We start from the raw sequence: 19,797 nt of genomic DNA, 5'->3' as shown, positions 1-19,797 counted from the left end.
ACAGTCACTTCACAGTTGATTCACTATAAAGACAGAAATTATGCTGGGTGCTGGTGGTGCACTCAGGAGACAGGCAGGTGTTCAAGGAGAGCCTGGTCTACAGAGTTAGGGCAGCCAGGGCTACACAGGAAAAAAAGATAGGTAGAAAATAGGAATTATAAGAATAGGCAATTGACTCTCCACTTGACATTTTTTTTCCCTAAGCATAGCATTGTGTGTTCCCATAATCATACTGCATAGCATTCAGTGATGTCCGTGTCTTTAGTTGGTAGCTTTTCTCAACTGGTAATCATTTAGTCGTTTTCTTTTCCTTTGTTTTAATGATCCCAGGGATTAAGCAAGTGCTCTACCACTGAGTCACCCTTGTAGCTTAGTTATTTTCTATATGCTAAAATAATTCAGTATTGAATAGAGGTAGTCTTTTATAAAAGTCAACTGTGAATGCTTAGTATGCTGGCACATACATGTAATCCCAGTACTCAGAAGGTGGAAGCCGGAGGATCATGAGTTCTAGGCCATCCTGGACCACTTAAAAAGCAAAACGATCCGGTCACAAGGCAGTAAGGTGGAGCTCTACAGAGCAAGACAGCCCCCAGCCTGCTCTGACCTCCACATGGGTATGCATGCACACAAATACACCAAAACACCAGTTTCCTAGGCGTAGACTTGTTTGGAAATCATTGTTATGGTTGAACAGGATCATGACATATAAAAAACAGCTTGACTCGAGTTCCTAGTATCCAACATGATTTCAGTTGCTAAACAATGTTGAAGTACACTTAAACCTCAAGAATCTTGTTTAAATTGCCTTGGGGGTGGGGGGTGGGGGGTGGATCACACTTGAGAGGCTCAGTGTCCCATCCAGCAATTCTTAGTTATTCCGTGGGTCGACCCAGGCCTGAAAGAGAAACAGGTGGAGAGAGGGAAGCGAGACCAAGCAGAGTTGTCAGGGTCTGTTTAATGGAGGCCAAGAGCCTGGTTATAAGCACACAATGAGAAAAAATAGGGAGGGGTTGAGGGGGTATAATAAAATCCCTTTCTCAGTAAGGGGTGGACATCTGGGGCGGATGCTGATTGCAGGCTTTTTGGAGCTTATCTTGGAACAATCTGCAGATTATCTTGGAGTGCCATAAACAGTCCCAGGCACCAAATGGAGACATGGAGGAGGTGAAGCTGGCTTTATCTAAGCAGGCCAGCAAGAGTTGAATAGTGAGACCCTGTTTCCAGAAACCCAGCAAGAGCAGGGTGTGGTGGAGCTCGCCTTTAATCTCAGCACTTGGGAGGCAGAGGCAGGTTGATTTCTGAGTTTGAGGCCAGCCTGGTCTACAGAATGAGTTCCAGGACAGCCAGGGCTAAAAGAGAAACCCTGTCTCGAAATAACAAAAACAAAACCCAAAAGTCCAGCAAGAAGGCTCAGTTAAATATGCTTGTCACCAAGCCTAATGCCCTGAGTTCAATCCTCAGAACAAATATGGTAGAGACCTGACACAACCTGGCCTGTGAGTGGGCACAAAAAAAAAAAAAAAAGTGTACAAGCACAATGTAAAAACAGACCCAGCTTTCTTTTTTTCTTTTGTTCTTAATTATGTTGGGTTTTATGGTGATTTTAAAAAAGATTTACTTATATCTTTATATATATGTAAATAGCTTTCTTCAGACACACCAGAGGAGGGCATCTTATCTCATTACAGATGGTTGTGAGCCACCATGTGGTTGCTGGGATTTGAACTCAGGACCTCTGGAAGAGCAGTCAGTGCTCTTAACCCCTGAGCCATCTCTCCAGCCCATGGTAGTTTCTGAGTACATGGTGTTGTGCCACTTGATGAGCTCTCCAGCCACCTTATTTTTAAATGGGCCCTATCTTGGAATTGTGAAAGAGGATAGCTCACAAATACTTGGCTAATTGCAGCAACTTGAGTCCACTACACAATAGCAAACATTCAAATTCCATGTGGGTCTCAAACTCACTTCTTTGGATAATCCACCTTCTACGTCTAGACAACAGTACTGGCCAGGGATTACATGCTCACATGTTAACATGTATAAAGTATCTTTGCCATTTAGTTGAAATGCAGATCTGGGGCTGGTGAGATGGCTCAGTGGGTAAGAGCACCCGACTGCTCTTCCGAAGGTCCAGAGTTCAAATCCCAGCAACTACATGGTGGCTCACAACCATCCGCAACGAGATCTGGCGCCCTCTTCTGGAGTGTCTGAAGACAGCTACAGTGTACTTACATATAATAAATAAATAAATCTTTAAAAAAAAAAAAAAAAGAAATGCAGATCTGATGACAGCCCAGTTAAATGGATGGAGAATGAAGTAAGGTAGCCTTTTGGCAGTCGTTATTACACCTAAGGACTCATGCCTAACAGACAAGACTTCTCCACTGAACTACGGCCCTCAATTACAACCACCGTGACCAAGAGCTTTTCCTCAAGAAAAATCCAATTCTAAAATTTTTCCAGTCAAAAGCACTTGCCAGATTTTCCCAGATTGTTTAAATCAAGTCTTCTGAACTTTACACTTCCCTACTCTCACTCCTTTTAGACAAAAATGTATCCTGGCTGGCCAAACTCAGATCTGCCTGCCACTTTCTCCATGCTGGATTGAAAGCATCTGTCTGTCACCATGCTCAGTTTATTCCTAGCATTTGAAGTCTTAGATCTCAGTATAGAAGTACTTCAGATAAAGATTAATACACACAAATCCTAACAAGTTAAGGCTTTCCACAATTGCTTACTTTATGTAGTACCCACCAGAGGAAAAAAAATTACAAATAGTTCAGTAATGCACACCCAATCTTTGGCTTGTTACATTCATATCAACCAAGTTAACTGAGTTCTAAAAGCCCAGTACAGTTGGTGGGTGTCTCAATGAGAATGACTGTCACCAGTGGTGGAACTTTTTGCAAAGGATTGGAGTTGCACATCTGGTGGTAGGCTTTTTGCTTGGAAGTGAAGCCTTTGCCGTTTTCAGTGTCTGCCTCCTGGTTGTTGAGAATCTCAACCTGCTGCCATGCTCCAGCCATAACCCCACACTAGGCTCATAAGCATGGACTCTAACCCTCTAAGACTGTGAGCTCTCAAATGAAATGCTTTTTTTGGTTGGTTTTTCGAGACAGGGTTTCTCTGTATAGCTTGGGCTGTCCTGGAACTCAATTTGTAGAACAGGCTGGCCTCGAACTCAGAAATCCGCCTGCCTCTGCTGGGATTAAAGCCACTACTCCCAGCTATGAAATGCTTTTGTAAGCTACCTTGGTCGTGGTGTTTTGTCATGGCAATAGAAAAATAAAAAGTGGGAAAAATGTCAAAACCATTTTCCTGGTGCCATGTCCACAACTTTGAAATACACCACTTACAAGAACTTCCAGTGAATTTATTTTACATTAGAAGAAACCCAGAGGATTCTATTCAAAGATAAATCTACAACCAAATCAAAAACCTGTTTCATGCTAGGTGTGGTAAATGCACACTTCATCCCAGCACCAGGGACAAAGAACTAGAGTTTTCCAGGCCAGCCAGGACTAGCCTCAAAGTTGCAGCCCGTTTTCTGCCTTTTTCTCTACTCATTCCCAAAGCCTTACAAAGTTCTCAAACCAAAGGGAAATGCTTTGCCTGGTGCCCGTGGTGGCCTAAGGTACAAACTGAACGGTGACTCATAGACCATAAGTTACCCATTACAGGCCTAGACCCCCTAAGTACACCCGAGGCTAAGGAAGGAGGTTTACAGCCTGAGTGACAGAATGAGTTCAAAGCTACCCAGAGCATCTTAGCAAGATGGTCTCAAAATGGCTAGGTGGTACAAGACTGGGTTCAAGCCTAGCATCAGAGGTGAGAGATATAACAAACTTTTACACCATGAAAAAGTAAACTATTAAAACCTTTACTGGATACAAAAAAAAAAAAAAAGTGTTTCATGTATAAAGCACAGACACAGTACATAGTGTATCTATATTAAAATTTATTGGGGTGCTAATAGGGGAAAAGGTTTCTGGGGGGTTTGGATAATGGAAAAAGCTCGAACACTGTTATAAATTAATCTCTTGGTCACATGCATTTCCCCTCACCATCAATTGTTATGCTGATGTGGCATTTTGGTATCTGAAAATTTTGTAAGAACAGAATATTTCTAGGACAATAATCCCAGAATAAGGTGACACTTATCAGTTCTAAACACACAGTATAGTATCCAAGACACTAAAGGCCTTAGAAACTGACACCAACTTAGGAATTCAATCAACAGTTATCCAATCATGATTCAGAGTACAGTTTTAACATCTCCATTAAGAATTACATATTGGAGGTCATAGGTTGGCATTTAAACTTAAAATGAGAATAATTTCATAAATCCCTTTCTTTACATTGTACTCACAGGTGCCTTACTCGTGTGCTTTTATACTAATTAATTAAACACTACTGTGTATAAAGGGGGGAAAGATCAATGATCAAAGATCATAATGTAGTTCTGGAAGACTACACACTCTTTCACTATACACAGTATATAATAAACGGTGCGTTTTGAACGACGGTTAACATGCAAGGATCTGGTTGTAGAAATGGCAATGTAGTTTTAGCTACATTGGAATCTGTGAGGTGTTTAGTCTGCAAGTTCTACGGACAAATTGTTACTAATGTTTATACACAGTTGACATCTGAAAGCAGGACATACAGCACACCATTAGGGATCAATGGGATTGGAGGGGAATAAAAAGACTGATCTATAAAACCTAAATGCAAGGATGGACTTTATTTAAAAAAAAAAAATCTTTTTAGGACTACAAATTACAAAGGGAAAGCAGATCACTACACAGAATCTAATGAATACATTTGCCTGTGCATAAAACTTTATCAAAGTCATTCATTTTACAAATTCACCCCACCCACCAATGTTTTTGCTACAGTGCTCTTAAGGTTACTATACCTTTATTTCAAATTATATTACATGTTATTCTCTCAAGATAAACTTTAAATACCAAATTCTTGGCTTCTAAGAATGGCACCTTCAAAATGGGCAATTTCCACTAAAGTCTCTGGTGGCATTATTCTCTTACTATTTCCTTTTACCAATTAAAAAAAACTTTCAAAATGTTCACTTTTAGCCTTTCCCAAAAAAGGTGGCTACATCTTCCACTACTAACTATAAATGGATAGCAAAAAGAAAAGCAACGAAGGCAGCCATTAAAATAAATGGATTAATCAACTGAAGTGTTTGGCTCATGGCAACTTAAGAAAACGGCAACTAGGGTGAGTTACCAGGCGCTGACTGTAGCAGAACGAGGCCAGGCCCAGACAACTGAACGGCAGACCACGAATGACTGTCCTTCACCTTCACAAAGGAAAATGGAGTCGTACAGAGATCCTGTTAGAACACGCTCACCCAAAACACTCAACAATCGTATGGTTTAGTGACATTTCCTTGACTCAGTCCTTGTGGGAACTCTTTAACAGTCTAGCTGTATCCTGGGGTAGAACGTTTGTGTGAGGAGTTATCAACATGTTCTACCTGGAAAGATACAACTGAACCTAGAAGTTTCTCAAAAAAGCCTCAGCTTCCTTCTTCCTACCTCTGCCACATGTAGTTCTCAAACTCAAGTTTGCTCTCCATGGCTTTACTAAGGATGATACCCAGAAATCAAACAACATCTGGGGTTGAAACTCTAAGAAGAAAATGCTCACATCTAACCAAGGTCAGGATTTGGGTTATGGATTCAGTCATCCACAGGGCTTTCACTGATGAACAGGGCTCTGGACACACTGAGTTATCACACAAATCATTGCCCTTTGAGACTTTGAATACTTTTACAGTTTAATTTGCAAACAGAATCTTTTTGTAACAAATTATTTTTAACCAAATCATATCTTGAAAACTGTTTATATAGAAAACCCAGGGACTAAAGTGAACTGCTCATTGCGGAAGGCCTTACATCACATTATTACAGTAGAAAATACAGGAGGTAGAAGATAACTGAAAACCAATGCAACATCAGATTCAACTCTACGGCTCCTGCAGCTCGCTCCTCACACGTGGTTTCAGAAACCAAAGCCAACATTTCCAGTAACCATAAAAACAGTTAAAATAAAAATTGCCATGAAAGCCCTTATATCATGCTTGATATAGGGAGGTAGGAAGATGTAAGAACCAGGACACATGAGACATGACATTTTATCTACAACTCCTGTTTGCTTTACTGAGGATGTTGGTTCAAAATTCAGTCACCTTCTTCAGCTTCAGACTCAGATTCTAGAAAAGAATTTGAAGAATGGTCAAACATCTTGTTTCAGGAAGCCATTTTCCATTATTTGAAACTTTATAATCATTTCAGAATTTGACTAATATCAACTGAGAACAAGTCCATATTTATGTATCTCAACACTTTCAATTTCCCACGATGGAGCCAGCAAGACCAGTAAGTTAATCTCTGCTATCACCTAACCAGAGTTTGATCACTGTTATAAGGAGAGTTGAGTTGTTCTCCACATATTTCATGGCACTCACACAACACTAAGTTACAATGATTAATGTCTAGCTTCCCCTCTTGTTAAAAAGAGACAACCATGGGTAATATAAACAATATATACAGGAGCTGAAAAGATGGCTCAGTGGTTAAGAGCACTAACTGCTCTTTCAGAGGTCCTGAGTTCAATTCCCAGCAACCACATGGTGGCTTACAACCATCTGTAATGGGATCTGATGGCCTCTTCTGGTGTGTCTGAAGAAAGCTACAGTGTACTCAACATAAAATAAATAAATCTTACATACACACACACACACACACACACACACTGGCAGCAGAAGAAACGTGTGTGAAAATTAATCTGTGCTGCATTCAAGCCCATTTCTAGTAACTGACCTACATCTGGTGATCCGAGCACCTGGGAGGCAACAAACCAAACGCCACCACCCAATTTCCATCAAGTACACAAAAAGACTTACCCTCCTCAGCATTTTTGAGCCATTCTACAAACTTCTTCATTTGCTCAAGGAAGACACTTTTGCCCTTTGCAACATGTGCGTCTTTATACCACTTCAGAATGGGCTCTTCACTCAGGACCTCAGCTACAAACAACAGTCATACATATTACCAAGTTTAAACACTGAATACACAGGTACAATTGTTTTTCTGTGGGATCAGGGCAGGGTGAGGAGAGATAGGGTCTCACTTATGAATTTAACTTGTATTTATCTTGTGAACCAGGTTCACAGATGTTCTAATAGCAATGTACCAAATAAAAACACCCAATTCTGCCGGGCGTGGTGGCGCACGCCTTTAATCCCAGCACTCGGGAGGCAGAGGCAGGCGGATTTCTGAGTTCGAGGCCAGCCTGGTCTACAAAGTGAGTTCCAGGACAGCCAGAGCTATACAGAGAAACCCTGCCTCGAAAAAAAACCAAAAAAAAAAAAAAAACCACCCATTTCTGCTGGGTGTGGGGAAACAGGCCTTTGACCCACTGGGAGGTGGAGGCAGACGTGTGGATCTTTTGAGTTGCAGATCAGCTTGGCTTCAAGTTCCAGGCCGGTCAACACAACAGTGATAGGCAGACTTAAAACGAATAGTAAAACAACTGTCAACTCAACCACAGATGATTTTACTTTGTGAATATAGGAGTCCCTGGCCAGACCCTCCTCCTCGTTTATTTCCAGAATTTTTATACAAATTTCACAGAACCAACGATTTACTCACCTTTATAAAAAAGCACCACTATTTTCTGGAAGGCTTTCATGAAGTGAATGTTGTCATAGCAATACTCCTGAATCTTCAGTAGCAGAGTCAGCTCAGACTGACCTTGGGTAGTGAAGGCAGCAAGGAGAGGGCTGTATTGCTTTGAAAAGAAAAATGACTCATTATAATAATCATCCATTATAAATTCCCACAATATAGATCATATAGCTCACCTTTACCACTGTCAACAGTTCATTGGAAATTAGGAATAAAAAGTGATGGAGCAGAAAAATTTAAGATCTACTTCAATGGAGTAAAGAGAAAAACCTTCCCATTTTCTGGCATTCCCTTAGCAGTATCAAATCAGACTTAAATTACTTTTAAACATGTTATTATTTCTAACTTATGATCCAGATAAAGCTAAGTCAGCCTCAAAAGCATTATCAACACGAAGTAATGTAGATTTACAGGCAGGTCATGCCCCAGCACCACAAATGTGGTAAACTCTTAGAACAATGGTTCCCAACCTTCCTGATGCTGCAACCCTTTAATACAGCTCCTCATGTTGTGCTGACCCCAAATCATAACATTATTTTCGTTGCTACTTCACAGCTGTAATTCTGCTATGTTTTCTGATGATCTTAGAGGCAAATACTGTGCTTCAACCCACAGGTTGAAAACCTTAGACTCCACTCAGTCCACACACCCCACCCCAACTGTGACAGCTTCACAACCCCAGTACCTTCAAGTGCTTGATGGCTTGTTCTGCTACAAGCTCCTCCTTTTTGTTCCACTCCACGGTGCTCATCACACTGGACCAGACTATCCCAATGACCACTGGTTCCGGAATGTTGTTCTTTTTCATCTCCTCCTTGACATATAAAATTATCTGCAAAACAACCCAGACTTATTAACAGAAGCTATGTTTAATTCTTTAAACATCAAATTTAGACGTTTTACAAAAGCAAAATATGTTTTTCCAACCAGGTATGGTAGGTACATGCCTTTAACCCCAGGAACTCCTAAGGTAAAGGCAGGTAGATCTGGGTCTGAGGCCAGCTCTGTCTATAGAGTCCCAGGCCAGCCAGAGCAGTATAGTGAGTGAGTCCACGCCTGAAATAAGAAGGCAAGCAAGCAAACCAACCAAGCTTTCCATTCTGGCAACAAACTTCAGCAGTACCACATACAAACAGAATACCACCTTTGCCACAGGACAGAACCTTGAAATTCAACCCATTTTATGGATAAACTGGCTCTGCCAGGTGAGATGGCTCAGCCTGACAACCCAAGACTGATTCTCCAGACCACGTGGTGGGAAATGTGTATACATATGCCCACCCTTAAATAAATTTACTAAGGGCAATGACAAAAAAAACCAAAACAACAACAACAAAAACTGACCTTAAATGAAGAATGTCTGCCCTCTGGCCTAAACATTATAAAATCTTCAAAGTTATTATCTCTGGGTACCATTAAAACTAAAAATAAGCATAGGAAAAGGGCTAAAGGAAGTCCAATTCTATAATTATTATTTTGGTTTTTTTGAGACAGGGTTTCTCTGTATAGCCCTGGCTGTCCTGGAACTCACTTTGTAGACCAGGCTGGCCTCAAACTCAGAAATCCATCTGCCTCTGCCTCCTAAGTGTTGGGATTAAAGGCGTGAGCCACCACGCCCAGCTCAATTCTATAATTACTAACCCAGGTTCACTCTGAGAAAATTCTGGGAACTCCTGAATGAACAAAAACATGTAAAAATGTAGGCATAAAAAAGATGGCTTAAGGGGCTAGTGAGATAGCTCAGTGGGTAAGAGCACTAACTGTTCTTCTAAAGGTCCTGAGTTCAAATCCCAGCAACCACATAGTGATCACAACCACCCATGAGATTTGACGCCCTCTTCTGGCGTGTTTGAAGACAGCTACAGTGTACTTATGTATTAATAATAAACAAATCTTTGGACTGGAGCGAGCAGGCCAACAGGAGTAAGCAGAAGTCCTAAATTCAATTCCCAACAACTACATAAATGCTCACAACCATCTGTACAGCTATATAAAATAAATAAATCTGAAAAAAAAAAAAAAGCTGGCTTAATTGGGACTGGAAGGACAGCTCAGCAGTTAAGAGCACTGGAAACAAACCCTCCTCTGACCTCAGACACAGGAGTGTATACACACAGGTGTTACACACTCACATACACAAGAGAGACAGACAGACATTACATTAGAGAAAGAGGGTCTACACAAGAGCAGCTTACGTCCTTGACCTCAGACACAGGAGTGTACACACAGGAGTTACCCATTCACATATACAAGAGAGACAGACAGACATATACATTAGAGAAAGAGGGTCTACACAAGAGCAGCTTGCATCCTTGACCTCAGAGAGCAGGAGTGTACACACAGGTGTTACCCATTCATATATACAAGAGAGACAGACAGACACATACATTAGAGAAAGAGGGTCTACACAAGAGCAGCTTACGTCCTTGAATGGGTCACCGCGGGACATCTGCTCCTGCAGCTCTTTCTGGAGCTCCTTCCGAGCCCCAATGGTCTGCTGGTTGCGGACATACTCGGAAAGCTCTTTCAAGCCCGCCTCAGTGAAATACTTAGTGAAATGCTCAACACTTTGTTTATTGGCAGGGAACAGCTCCTGAAAGAACAAAAGTGGTCTTTACACCAAATGAAGAAACAGTTTTCAGATTAAAAAACAAGGTCTTGTCGTTACACCACTGAACGAGTCGGAAGGAATAGAAGGAAAGGCACGAACCATCAGTCTGTTGTCCATGCTGACTTTCCGAAGACTTGCAGCAACTGCATTGATGTCTTTTTCATTTATCCATGATTTAAAGAGCTTTACAGCAAAAGCTGCTGAAACCCCTGTAAAACAAAGTTGCTTGTCTAACAGACATGTTCCTCCGTTTCCAACCCACCCAAACCCTACACCTTTCCTATGCCATTAAGACCGTTTGACCCCAACTCCCCTATTCTGTCATTTGCTACTGATCCAGTAGCAGTTGACAATTTATATGGTAACCTGTTATTCTGCACCCAAAGTAGTTACCACCAAAGGAACACTCACAAGTTCTTCACCACCTCCAAGCCAGCACTAATATCCACACACCCACACAGAAACAGTGAACACGTATTTACAACAAACATTTCAAAAGCTAATTACCTTCTTTAACCAAATTCTCATTATAAAGGCTGTTAAGAATGGATGCATTAAGGGTTCCATTAGCCAGAAGGACCCCAGTCAACATGGCGAGCTTGTTCCTCTCCGACTCTGAAAACCCCTTTAGGAAGAGCAGTAACTGTAGAAGTAAACGGTCAGGGTTAAAGGCGTACTTGCATTGTGTTAGGAGAAGCAGTACAACACTACATCCCGCTGAGGCCCAATCATTCACAGCTCTATCTCCATCATAAGACTCATTAATTCAAGGATCTTAGGCCACTGTCTTGGTTTCATTACATATGAAATGTGAACAATAAAACTTCAGTTTTTATTAGTATTGAAAAGTTAGAACAAAGCCTGATACTTAATTTTGTCAGCCTTTCTGCTGCTACATGACCCATTTGTTAAATATTCGGCAGAATGGAAGTAACTTCTCTAGCACCTCATGCTCTGATCCTTCACTATTCATCTTCAGAGTCTCTAGATTTTTAATTGTCATTTTTTTCAACACAATACTAAGCGACAATGTAAGTTTCAAATATTTCAACAAAATAACTGCTATACTCCCCAAATGGTATTTCAGTAAGAGTCTATTTAAATGTCTAATACTATGTCCAATCTGGGGCTGCTAGAGACTCAACACTGGGTCTTGTGTAGGCCATATGCCCTACCCAACTCCTCCACCTACCTTTTTAACTTCATCTTCAAAACCTTTCTCCAGGTATTTGTAGCGCCTGATTAGCTTGTTAAAAACCTAGAAGATGATTAAAGTTATTCCTAGAACCAAAATGGACTCTATACTGTAAAATATCATCACATACCAAAACTACACGTTTTAGTAACTTCTATCACTATGCTAACTATTGCTCAAATAACAGGAAGATTACAAAATACAACTACACTTTTTTTGTATACAACTAGACACAAACAGCAAATTTCAGGGTTAGATACATAAATTCTTCCCTTGTGCTTACAAGTAGTAAAAATATAACCATGAGGACAAGTAGTAAAAATATAACCATGAGGCTGAGTATGGCAACAGAGCATACAGCACTGGGAACTGCTGAAGGGTTGCTTAAGTTCAAGCCTAAGGTGGGCTACAAAGCAAGTTACAGGCCAGCCTGGATCAATATGCTCATTTTTTTTCTTCAAAATGAAAATAATTGCTTAATACAGTGATCACAAGAAAAATTAACATTTTTGTTCATCTTATTTTTAGACATAGTCTCCCCATAAATAGCCCAAGTCTACCTCAAATCATCTAGCCTGTCTCCTGAGTGTTGGAATTACAGGCTTGAATCACCATGTCTAGTTTAGTATCTTTGTGTGGGGGTGGGGTGGCAACTCAAACAGGGTCTAAAGTAGTCTAGGCTCGCAGTAGTAAACACTATATAACCTAGGATGACCTTGAATTCCTGACCCTCCCCAACTCAATTTTTCAATGGGATTATAGTCATGTGCTACCCGCTACCCCAACCTGGTTTACGGCCTTTCTTAAAGAGAATAATTCCAGAGAAACAAATCTAGGGACTAGAGTTGACTACCCAGTAGTCAACAGGGTAGTTTATACAAACAAACAAACCCACAAACAAAACCCAAACCGCAGCAAATTTATTCCTGAATATATTTCTAATCTACCATATTTCATCAAGACCCACACCCTTAAAACTTAAACTAGACCTTCTACCTGCAACTTTAAAAAGCAAAATGTCCCTCAGATATCACCCATATACCTATAATGCAGGCAGTTTCACTTACCTGAGCGAATGCTTGCATGGTCTCTAGGTCTTCTTGTGCTGCAAACACACAGACATCTGTGCGCATCATGTCATCTGCCAGTGTACCACCTGGGGCTAAGAAAGACAGTAAACGTGCAGTAATCGTCTTAAATAGGTGATCATTCAGCCTTACATACGCAGTGCTTTCTGCTGCCAAGGCTATCGAGATAGTTTTGAGCCACATATATTTTCTACTACACATGCCCACATACATACATGCACATACAAAATAAATATAAACATCTTTAGTGAAAGAAACTTAATAAACCATTTAACAGTGCCAAATAGGCTAAGTGGAGATGTTCAGATCTGGTTTTGCTCATATTTAACTTTCCACACAGAAGGTACAATTTTAAACTTAAGGAAATTGCACTGTACTGTCAATTCGTATTCTTTTAAAGGATCTTGCACTTAGCTCAGGCTGGCCTGGAACTTGTGATCCTCTGGAATACTGATATCTATATATGCCACCACAACTGACTCAAAACCCTATTTGTTACATTATAACAATCATATCAAGAAAGGCAGCTAAGTCAAGAGGAATTCAAAAGTCAATGCTAGCCTGGGCTATATCCAAGTGAAACCCTATTTAAAAAATAAAAATAAAATCCAGGGCTGGTGAGATGGCTCAGCGGTTAAGAGCAGAGATCCCGAGTTCAATTCCCAGCAACCACATGGTGGCTCACAACCATCTATGAGGAACCAAAATAAAAACCTTTGGGCCAGAGGGCATGGGGCCAAAGCGGGGGTGGGGTGGATATCTGAAGGTTTGAGGGGCTTGAGAGATTGCTCGGTAGTTAAGAGCACTGGGTTCAATCCCCAGCACCCATATGGTAGCTCACAACTGTCTCTAACTCCAGTTCTAGGGTAACTGACGCCTCCATGGGAACTGACACCCCAAACAGAAATACATGCAGGCAAAACACTAAAGCACATAAAACAAAAAATAGATTTTTAAAAAGTTTGCTGAAGCCAGGTATGGTAGCTCATATTTGTTGTCCTAGCATTTGGAAATCTGAAGGAGATGGGTTGTTGCCAAGGAGAAAAAGGCTAGGACAGAGTTCAACCTATCTCATAATCTCCAACCCTTAGCTTACAGAGAGGAGAAACAGAACAACTAAAATCCCATTCCTCTTGTTGGGACTGTCAAAGCTCATTTTCTGGCTTCTCCATCATCTCTAGGCCCACAAAACCAGATACGTACCCAGCATTCCGCCAGCCACCAGGATGTCAAAGAGTGTTTCTGCATAGCGGCGGTAGTCAAGTTTTGCTCCAGAAGCATCGAGAAACTTAGCTACTGCTTCCAAATCAGTACCAGTTTCAGTTAAGCCTTGAATAATACAGTCTTGAAACTGAGTGGGGTCAAACCTCTCTTTTTCATCTGGATAGGGATAGAAAGAAGATTAGTTTCAAGAAGCTTATCAAAATGACACAAACCAGCAAATAGGATAAGTTAATCAAATTAGTCAATTCCATTTAATTCAGTAGCTGGAAGAGGGCAAGTTTAAGTATGGCAGGAGAAAGATTCAACACACACTCAGTGTCTCTCCTGCAGGATGCCTCTCCTCCTACCTGGTCAAGAACTACATGGCTGCTCTACTCTGCAAGCACCAATGTGTTAGGATTTCCTGCTCCCACTGTTTATCACCAGGCTACACCAATAAACCCAGACCAGCCACAGTGGCACAAGCCTTTAATTCCAACACTAGAAAGGCAGATGAGTCAGGTGGCTCTGAATTCTAGAGCCTGGTCTACATAGTAATATCTCAAAAACAAACTATTAACACTAACCTTTTTATACTGGGCATACTTTATTCCTCCAGGAATTTGCACACCCAAGTTCCCCTCTGCCTTTCTTTGTTTTTTTCTGAGACAGGGATATAGGCATTTTCCTAGCCTTGGACAGATTTTAGAATCCAGTCTTGTATATGCAGTACAAGTACGACTGAGCCTGGCCCTAGTAGGTCGAGACAGAGTTATCTTCCTAACTTGTATCCATCCTATTAAGACAATCTCTCACTGAACCTAGAGCTCACTTTGACTAGACTGGTTGGCCAGTAAGTTCCAGGGATCCTCCTGTCTTTGCTTCATCCATGCTTGAGTCACAGGCACCAGTTACTATGCCTGGCTTGATGTGGGTATCAGGGATCAAACTCAGGTCTTCATGCTTCTATGGTAAGCACTTTACTTAGGCATCTCTTCAGTCCTTTTTGTTTGAGACAGGGTCTCATTTGCTACAGGGTAGCCTAAAACAAACCTTCAATTCAGGATCCTTCACTTTCCCTATCTTTATATACTGAACTATAATACCCCCAAGCCCTGTTTTTTTCTTCTTTCTTTTGTTTTTCCCAGACAGGGTTCTAGAACTCACTATGTAGACTAGGCTAGCCTTGAACTCAGAGATCCTTCTGCCTTTGCCTCCTGGGTGCTGGGATTAAAGGTGTGTGACACCACTACCCAGATCTATTTGCTTTTGAGACAAGTTTTTGCTGTGTAGCTATTGCCACACTACTCAAAGTTTTAGGGGCTCTTTCCTCTTATGTGTCCATAACAGTAGCTTTTCCTTTAATCCTAGCACGCGGGAGGCAGAAATAGGAGGATCTGTGAGCTTCAGCCCAGCCTAGCCTAAATATTTAGTTCCAGGACAGTCAGGGTTACCTAGACATCTTGCTTCAAAACAACCAAAACCCACCCAGCTGAAATCATGATTTCTATTATATCCTGTGTTTGTGCAACTAGCCACTTTCTTCTTTTAAATAGTAAACATGTGTATGCCTAGAGCCTGAGGAAACCAGAAGAGGGCACTGTTATCCCCTGGAACTTGAGTTACAAGAAGATGGGAGCTGACTGATATGGGTGCTAGGAATCAACCCAGATCATCTACATGGGCAGCAAGGCAGAAACCAGCCAATTTTCAATATTCCCTTTCAAAATAACATTTATCCCCAAAAGTTTCTGTGAGTATTAAATAATGCAAAGCAGAAGGCACTTAGTCTCTACTGAACTAAGACACCTGTGACCTGCTCCAGGCAGGTGCTTCTTTCCTGGAGGCAAATCCAGGGCATCACACGCACCACAGAAGCACTCCACCACTGCCGTGCACCCCCAGCTTTCCCAACTTGCCAATTTAGGGCATATGATATCTGAGTTTTCACATTTTTCAGCTGAAACTAGACAATTCCTGATTTTATACAGCATGAGAGTGAAAATGTTTCCAAGATTCTCTTGGTTTTACTGAAAGTCCTGTCTTTAAAACCCCCTTAGCTCCAGGCAACCCTGGATGATTATCCCTAGAACCAGGCCATAAGCCCCCTTTTTTTGTTATTGGGGGAGGCACTTAAAGACGGGTTTTTGTATCCTAGGCTGGTCCAGTTAACATTGGCAACTCTTCTGCCTCTGTAGTAGGAGTGCTGGGTTACAGGCAGATGCCACACCACTTTATCTGGATTTAATGAAGTGATATCTCCTAGATGCTAAGAATTAAAGTCATACAATTTTATCAAGATAGTGCTAGGTTAAAGATTTATTTATTATATGTAAGTACACTGTAGCTGACCTGAGATACACCAGAGGGGGGCGTCAGATCTCATGGATGGTTGTAAGTCACCATGTGATTGCTGGGATGTGAACTCAGAACACTTGGAAGAACAATCAGTGTTCTTAACTGCTAAGCCATCTCTCAAGCTCCAGTTCCCTTCATTATTGATAAACTGCTTTAGTTTAAGAAAATCTATTGGCTAAAACTATACCTACCAAAGGCTGGAATACACAACCGGGGAACAGACAGACTATGGAGAATATACAAAGATGCTATCATATGTGTCAAACTTTCTATGAAAGGTAGAAAACCAGAAACAACCTTAAGACCAGTAGTTAGCCCATTCTCCATTTCCTCAAAGCTACTCAACAGGTTAATGTGTGCTTCATCTTTTTGAAGCAGCCCCACGTAGCCCTAGCTGGCCTGGAATTCACTAATTAGACTTCTATTTACTGGCCTCTCCAACTGCAAGAATTAAAGATGTATGCCACCATGCCTGGCCAATGTGTGTTTTCAAAGAATACCATTTAAACTTTTTGTTGTTGCTGGGTGGTGGTGGCAGTGCACACCTTTAATCCCAGCACTTGGGATGCAGAAGCAGGCGGAACTCATTTCTGAGTTCAAGGACAGCCAGGGCTATACAGACACATACAGGCTAAACTCCTTGGTGTTGGTTTTTTAAAGACAGGGTTTCTTTGTGTAGTCCTGGCTATCCTGAAACTCAAGAGATCTGCCAGCCTCTGATAGGAGTACTAGATTCAATCCCCAGATTGCCAGGAGCTCATACCTTTAATCCTAGCATTTGGAGGCCATCCTGAGCTACAATCTAAGACTCTGCTAAACCTTTAAAAAAAAAATTAATGTGATTCCTATTCTATAATTCTTTAAGTTGAAATCTGATTTCTACCCACACATCTTTTCCCAGACCTATGCCATGTGAGACACTCTATAAATGAGTCACTTTCACCCATCTCCACAAAGTCTAGGTGAAATCAGGGACTTTAGGAGTGCCCCCCCTTCTATTAGCCCTCTTTGTTCAAATTCTTCTTTAAACTATGAGCTTAAAGTCACAGCTTTTAGCCACTAAAAAAAAAAAAAAAAAGAAATTTGAGAAAGCAGAGAAACACTAAGGGAGCAGTTAATCTGAAATAGAAGTTAAAGAGAAAATCAAGTTTCTGTTATTTTCGGGTTAGTAACATGCAGCTACCTGACTGTGAGAGAAACCAAGATATGTCTGAAAGTTTAAGGGAGAGTTACAAATAAATAGTTACCTCTTTTTCTGGTTTTAAAACGCTGGCCTGATAGCGTTGGTTTTTGCTGCTTTTGATTATTCATAAAAGACACCCTAGAAAAAAGGGAAAGAAGGCCTTAAAAACACCCGTGCCAGTAATATTAACTTCTTAAACCAAGTATCAAACCTTAAATCAAAATTACAATTAAAGCAAGCCCAAGACACTTTCAGTTAACAGGCAATTAATTGAGAGGGTGCAGGTAAGTTTCCCTCTCCAGGAACCCCTTGATGTAAGTGCTGGAACTACACCTTGATACAACATTTTAGTATCACCCTGTCTGGTGGCAAATGGCCTACCACAAACCTAACTGCTCAGTCTCTCCTACACCGTTCTTTGCATCTCCCACTTTTTCTAAGTAACCCGAACTTAGAGGACTGTCGCGGTCACGAGCTATCTGTCAAAGGCCCTGAACCGCATCAGCGCTGCCCTCATTCCAAAGTGGCGCCGAGAGCCGCAGAGCCCGCTTGCACCCTTCCAAGGTGCAAAAGTGAGAGCTGGCCGCAAACGCTATAGCCCCAGCCGCCTCCTCCTCCCCGGGCACGTGTCTCCACATCCACACCCTTTCCCGTGCCTCCCGCCTCGCGGGGCTCGGGCAGCCGCAGGCCCTTCTCCACCGACCCTGTCGCCTGCGGTGGTGGCCGCCGCCCCGAGCGGACCACAGGCGCCGAGGCGCTGCGCGCCGGGGCCCCCGCCGCCCCGTACATCCGCCCGCCCTCCCGCGAAAGCAGCGGCGGAGGCGGCGGCCGCGGCGGTGGTGGTGGCGGCTGCGCCCCGCCCGCCGAACTCCCCACGCGTACATCACCCAACAGAGGCCGCGGCGGCTTTGTTACCCAGGCCGGCCGGGGCGCACACGGGGGCGCGCCGCCACCCCGGCGCCCCGCGGCCTCGCCCGCCCTCCAGAGCGGCGGCCCGGGCCACGGATCCAGGCCCCGGGTCCCGCTGGCCCCTCCGAACCCCGCCGCCACCCTCCCCCTCCGCCGGGCCACGGCGCGCTGCTCTTCCCCGGCGCTGCGCCGCGCTCGCCTCACCGAATTTAAGGCGAAGAGAAAAGAGCCAGAAATCCCCGAGCTGGCGGCAACTGCGGCGCTGTCTCCTCTGCGACCGGAACTAACGCGAGCAAGAGGAGAGGAAGAGGCGCCACCCCCGCCCCGGAGGCCTGCTATCGCGAGATTTCTACCCTGCGCCAGTTCGCACTCCCCCTGCCGGGGCCGCGGGGTGGCAGCTCGGGGGCACCGGCGAGCACCGCGGGTGGTAGGCGTCTCTGTCCCACCCTAAAGCCCCAGGCTGCCCTGACTCTTGTACCAGGGTAGCCCGTCCCCCTTCCTCCGCCGCAGCGGCCAGCCTCCCCCCTCCGGGCGGGGATGGGAGTAAGAAGCGGCCCCTCAACGGCCGCGAGTTGGACCAGTCCGTCCCGGTCCAGCCCAGAGCCCTCCTCCGGAAGCTGGAGCCCGGGGGTGGGGGGAATGCTGGGCGGCGTGCGCGGAGGCCGGGGCGTCTGTAGGGTTCTGCCTGGGTGCGGACTGCAGCCCTGCCTCCCTGCTCTGCGAAGCGGTGTGCTGAGGGCAAGTCTGACCCCGGCCTGTCACCACGCCTTGCAAGGGGTGCTCGTCCCCTGACTGCGGTGGACTGGGAATTTGTTAAAACCAGATTGCGAGGCCCCCACCCGCAGGGTTTATAATTGCTTCTGGTTCAGGACTCAAGAATGTGCCTTTATCACAAAGTCTCCCAAGATAAGAACCTTCAGAAGGTGTATTCTCCGGGACAACAGATAAAAAACTGCCCGCATCCGGTTTGTGCCCTTTTCATCTGCCATTCCCCCCCCCCCCAACAACGGGATTTCTCCTTAAAATCCCTTTCCATGTACCAACTTTCTCTTTCTCTCTCTCTCTCTCTCAACCATACACACTTGTAGAAACTAGCTATATTAATCGCCTTCCTAGTGCTCTGACCGATGCCTTACCTACCAACTTGAACGGAAAATTATGTCTTAGAGGTGTTCCCTGAAGGTGTAGTGAAATCCAGTCTTCGTCTTCACCCTCCTTGCTTCGTAATATATAGTGTGTTCCAGGTCTCCTTAGAACCTTGCTCTGAGTCGGGCAGTGGTGGCGCACGCCTTTAATCCCAGCACTTGGGAGGCAGAGGCAGGCAGATTTCTGAGTTTGAGGCCAGCCTGGTCTGCAGAGTGAATTCTAGGAGAGCCAGGGCTATACAGAGAAACCCTGTCTCGAAAAACAAACAAAAAGAACCTTGCTCAGGGCATTCGGGTTTCTCAATAAATACAGTCTTTGTATTTCTGCCATCCACCGTCCCTGTACTCAAACCTTTAATCTTTCTTACTCGTACATGGAAGGAACTT

The 19,797-nt window shown here is 43.3% G+C and overlaps 1 protein-coding gene across 2 annotated transcripts; it reads right to left on the bottom strand.

Moving 5' to 3' along the window:
• Window positions 1-3,941: 3,941 nt before the first annotated feature.
• On the bottom strand, window positions 3,942-18,950 carry Bzw1 (basic leucine zipper and W2 domains 1). Of its 2 annotated transcripts, none has more exons than XM_085837498.1 (12): window positions 18,470-18,950; window positions 17,421-17,494; window positions 13,816-13,992; window positions 12,592-12,686; window positions 11,522-11,587; window positions 10,837-10,972; window positions 10,429-10,538; window positions 10,141-10,311; window positions 8,404-8,550; window positions 7,683-7,821; window positions 6,935-7,057; window positions 3,942-6,241 (listed from the first exon to the last, which is right to left on the bottom strand). In XM_085837498.1, exons 2-12 carry the CDS (start codon window positions 17,482-17,484, stop codon window positions 6,210-6,212), a joined length of 1,260 nt encoding a protein of 419 aa, XP_085693624.1. In that variant the 5' UTR covers window positions 17,485-17,494; window positions 18,470-18,950; the 3' UTR covers window positions 3,942-6,209. The 2 variants fall into 2 exon arrangements, with proteins under 2 accessions (XP_085693624.1, XP_085693631.1); XM_085837505.1 differs by having other exon boundaries at window positions 12,592-12,680.
• Between the last annotated feature and the right edge of the window lie 847 nt (window positions 18,951-19,797).

This window comes from Mus caroli, unplaced genomic scaffold (genome assembly GCF_978045245.1).
Source record: "Mus caroli unplaced genomic scaffold, Mus_caroli_1 scaffold_1, whole genome shotgun sequence".
Taxonomy (NCBI): Eukaryota; Metazoa; Chordata; class Mammalia; order Rodentia; family Muridae; genus Mus; species Mus caroli.
The sequence above is the reverse complement of the archived record's forward strand: the minus strand, read 5'-3'. Positions and strand labels throughout refer to the sequence as shown.

Coding starts and splice junctions, on each gene's coding strand:
- Bzw1 (XM_085837498.1), bottom strand. CDS start 17,484: ATGAATAATCAAAAGCAGCAAAAACCAACGCTATCAGGCCAGCGTTTT. Junction 10,312..10,428: donor GCATGGACAACAGACTGATG/GTTCGTGCCTTT, acceptor TTGTTCTTTCAG/GAGCTGTTCCCTGCCAATAA. Junction 7,058..7,682: donor AGTGGTGCTTTTTTATAAAG/GTGAGTAAATCG, acceptor TGTTGTTTGTAG/CTGAGGTCCTGAGTGAAGAG.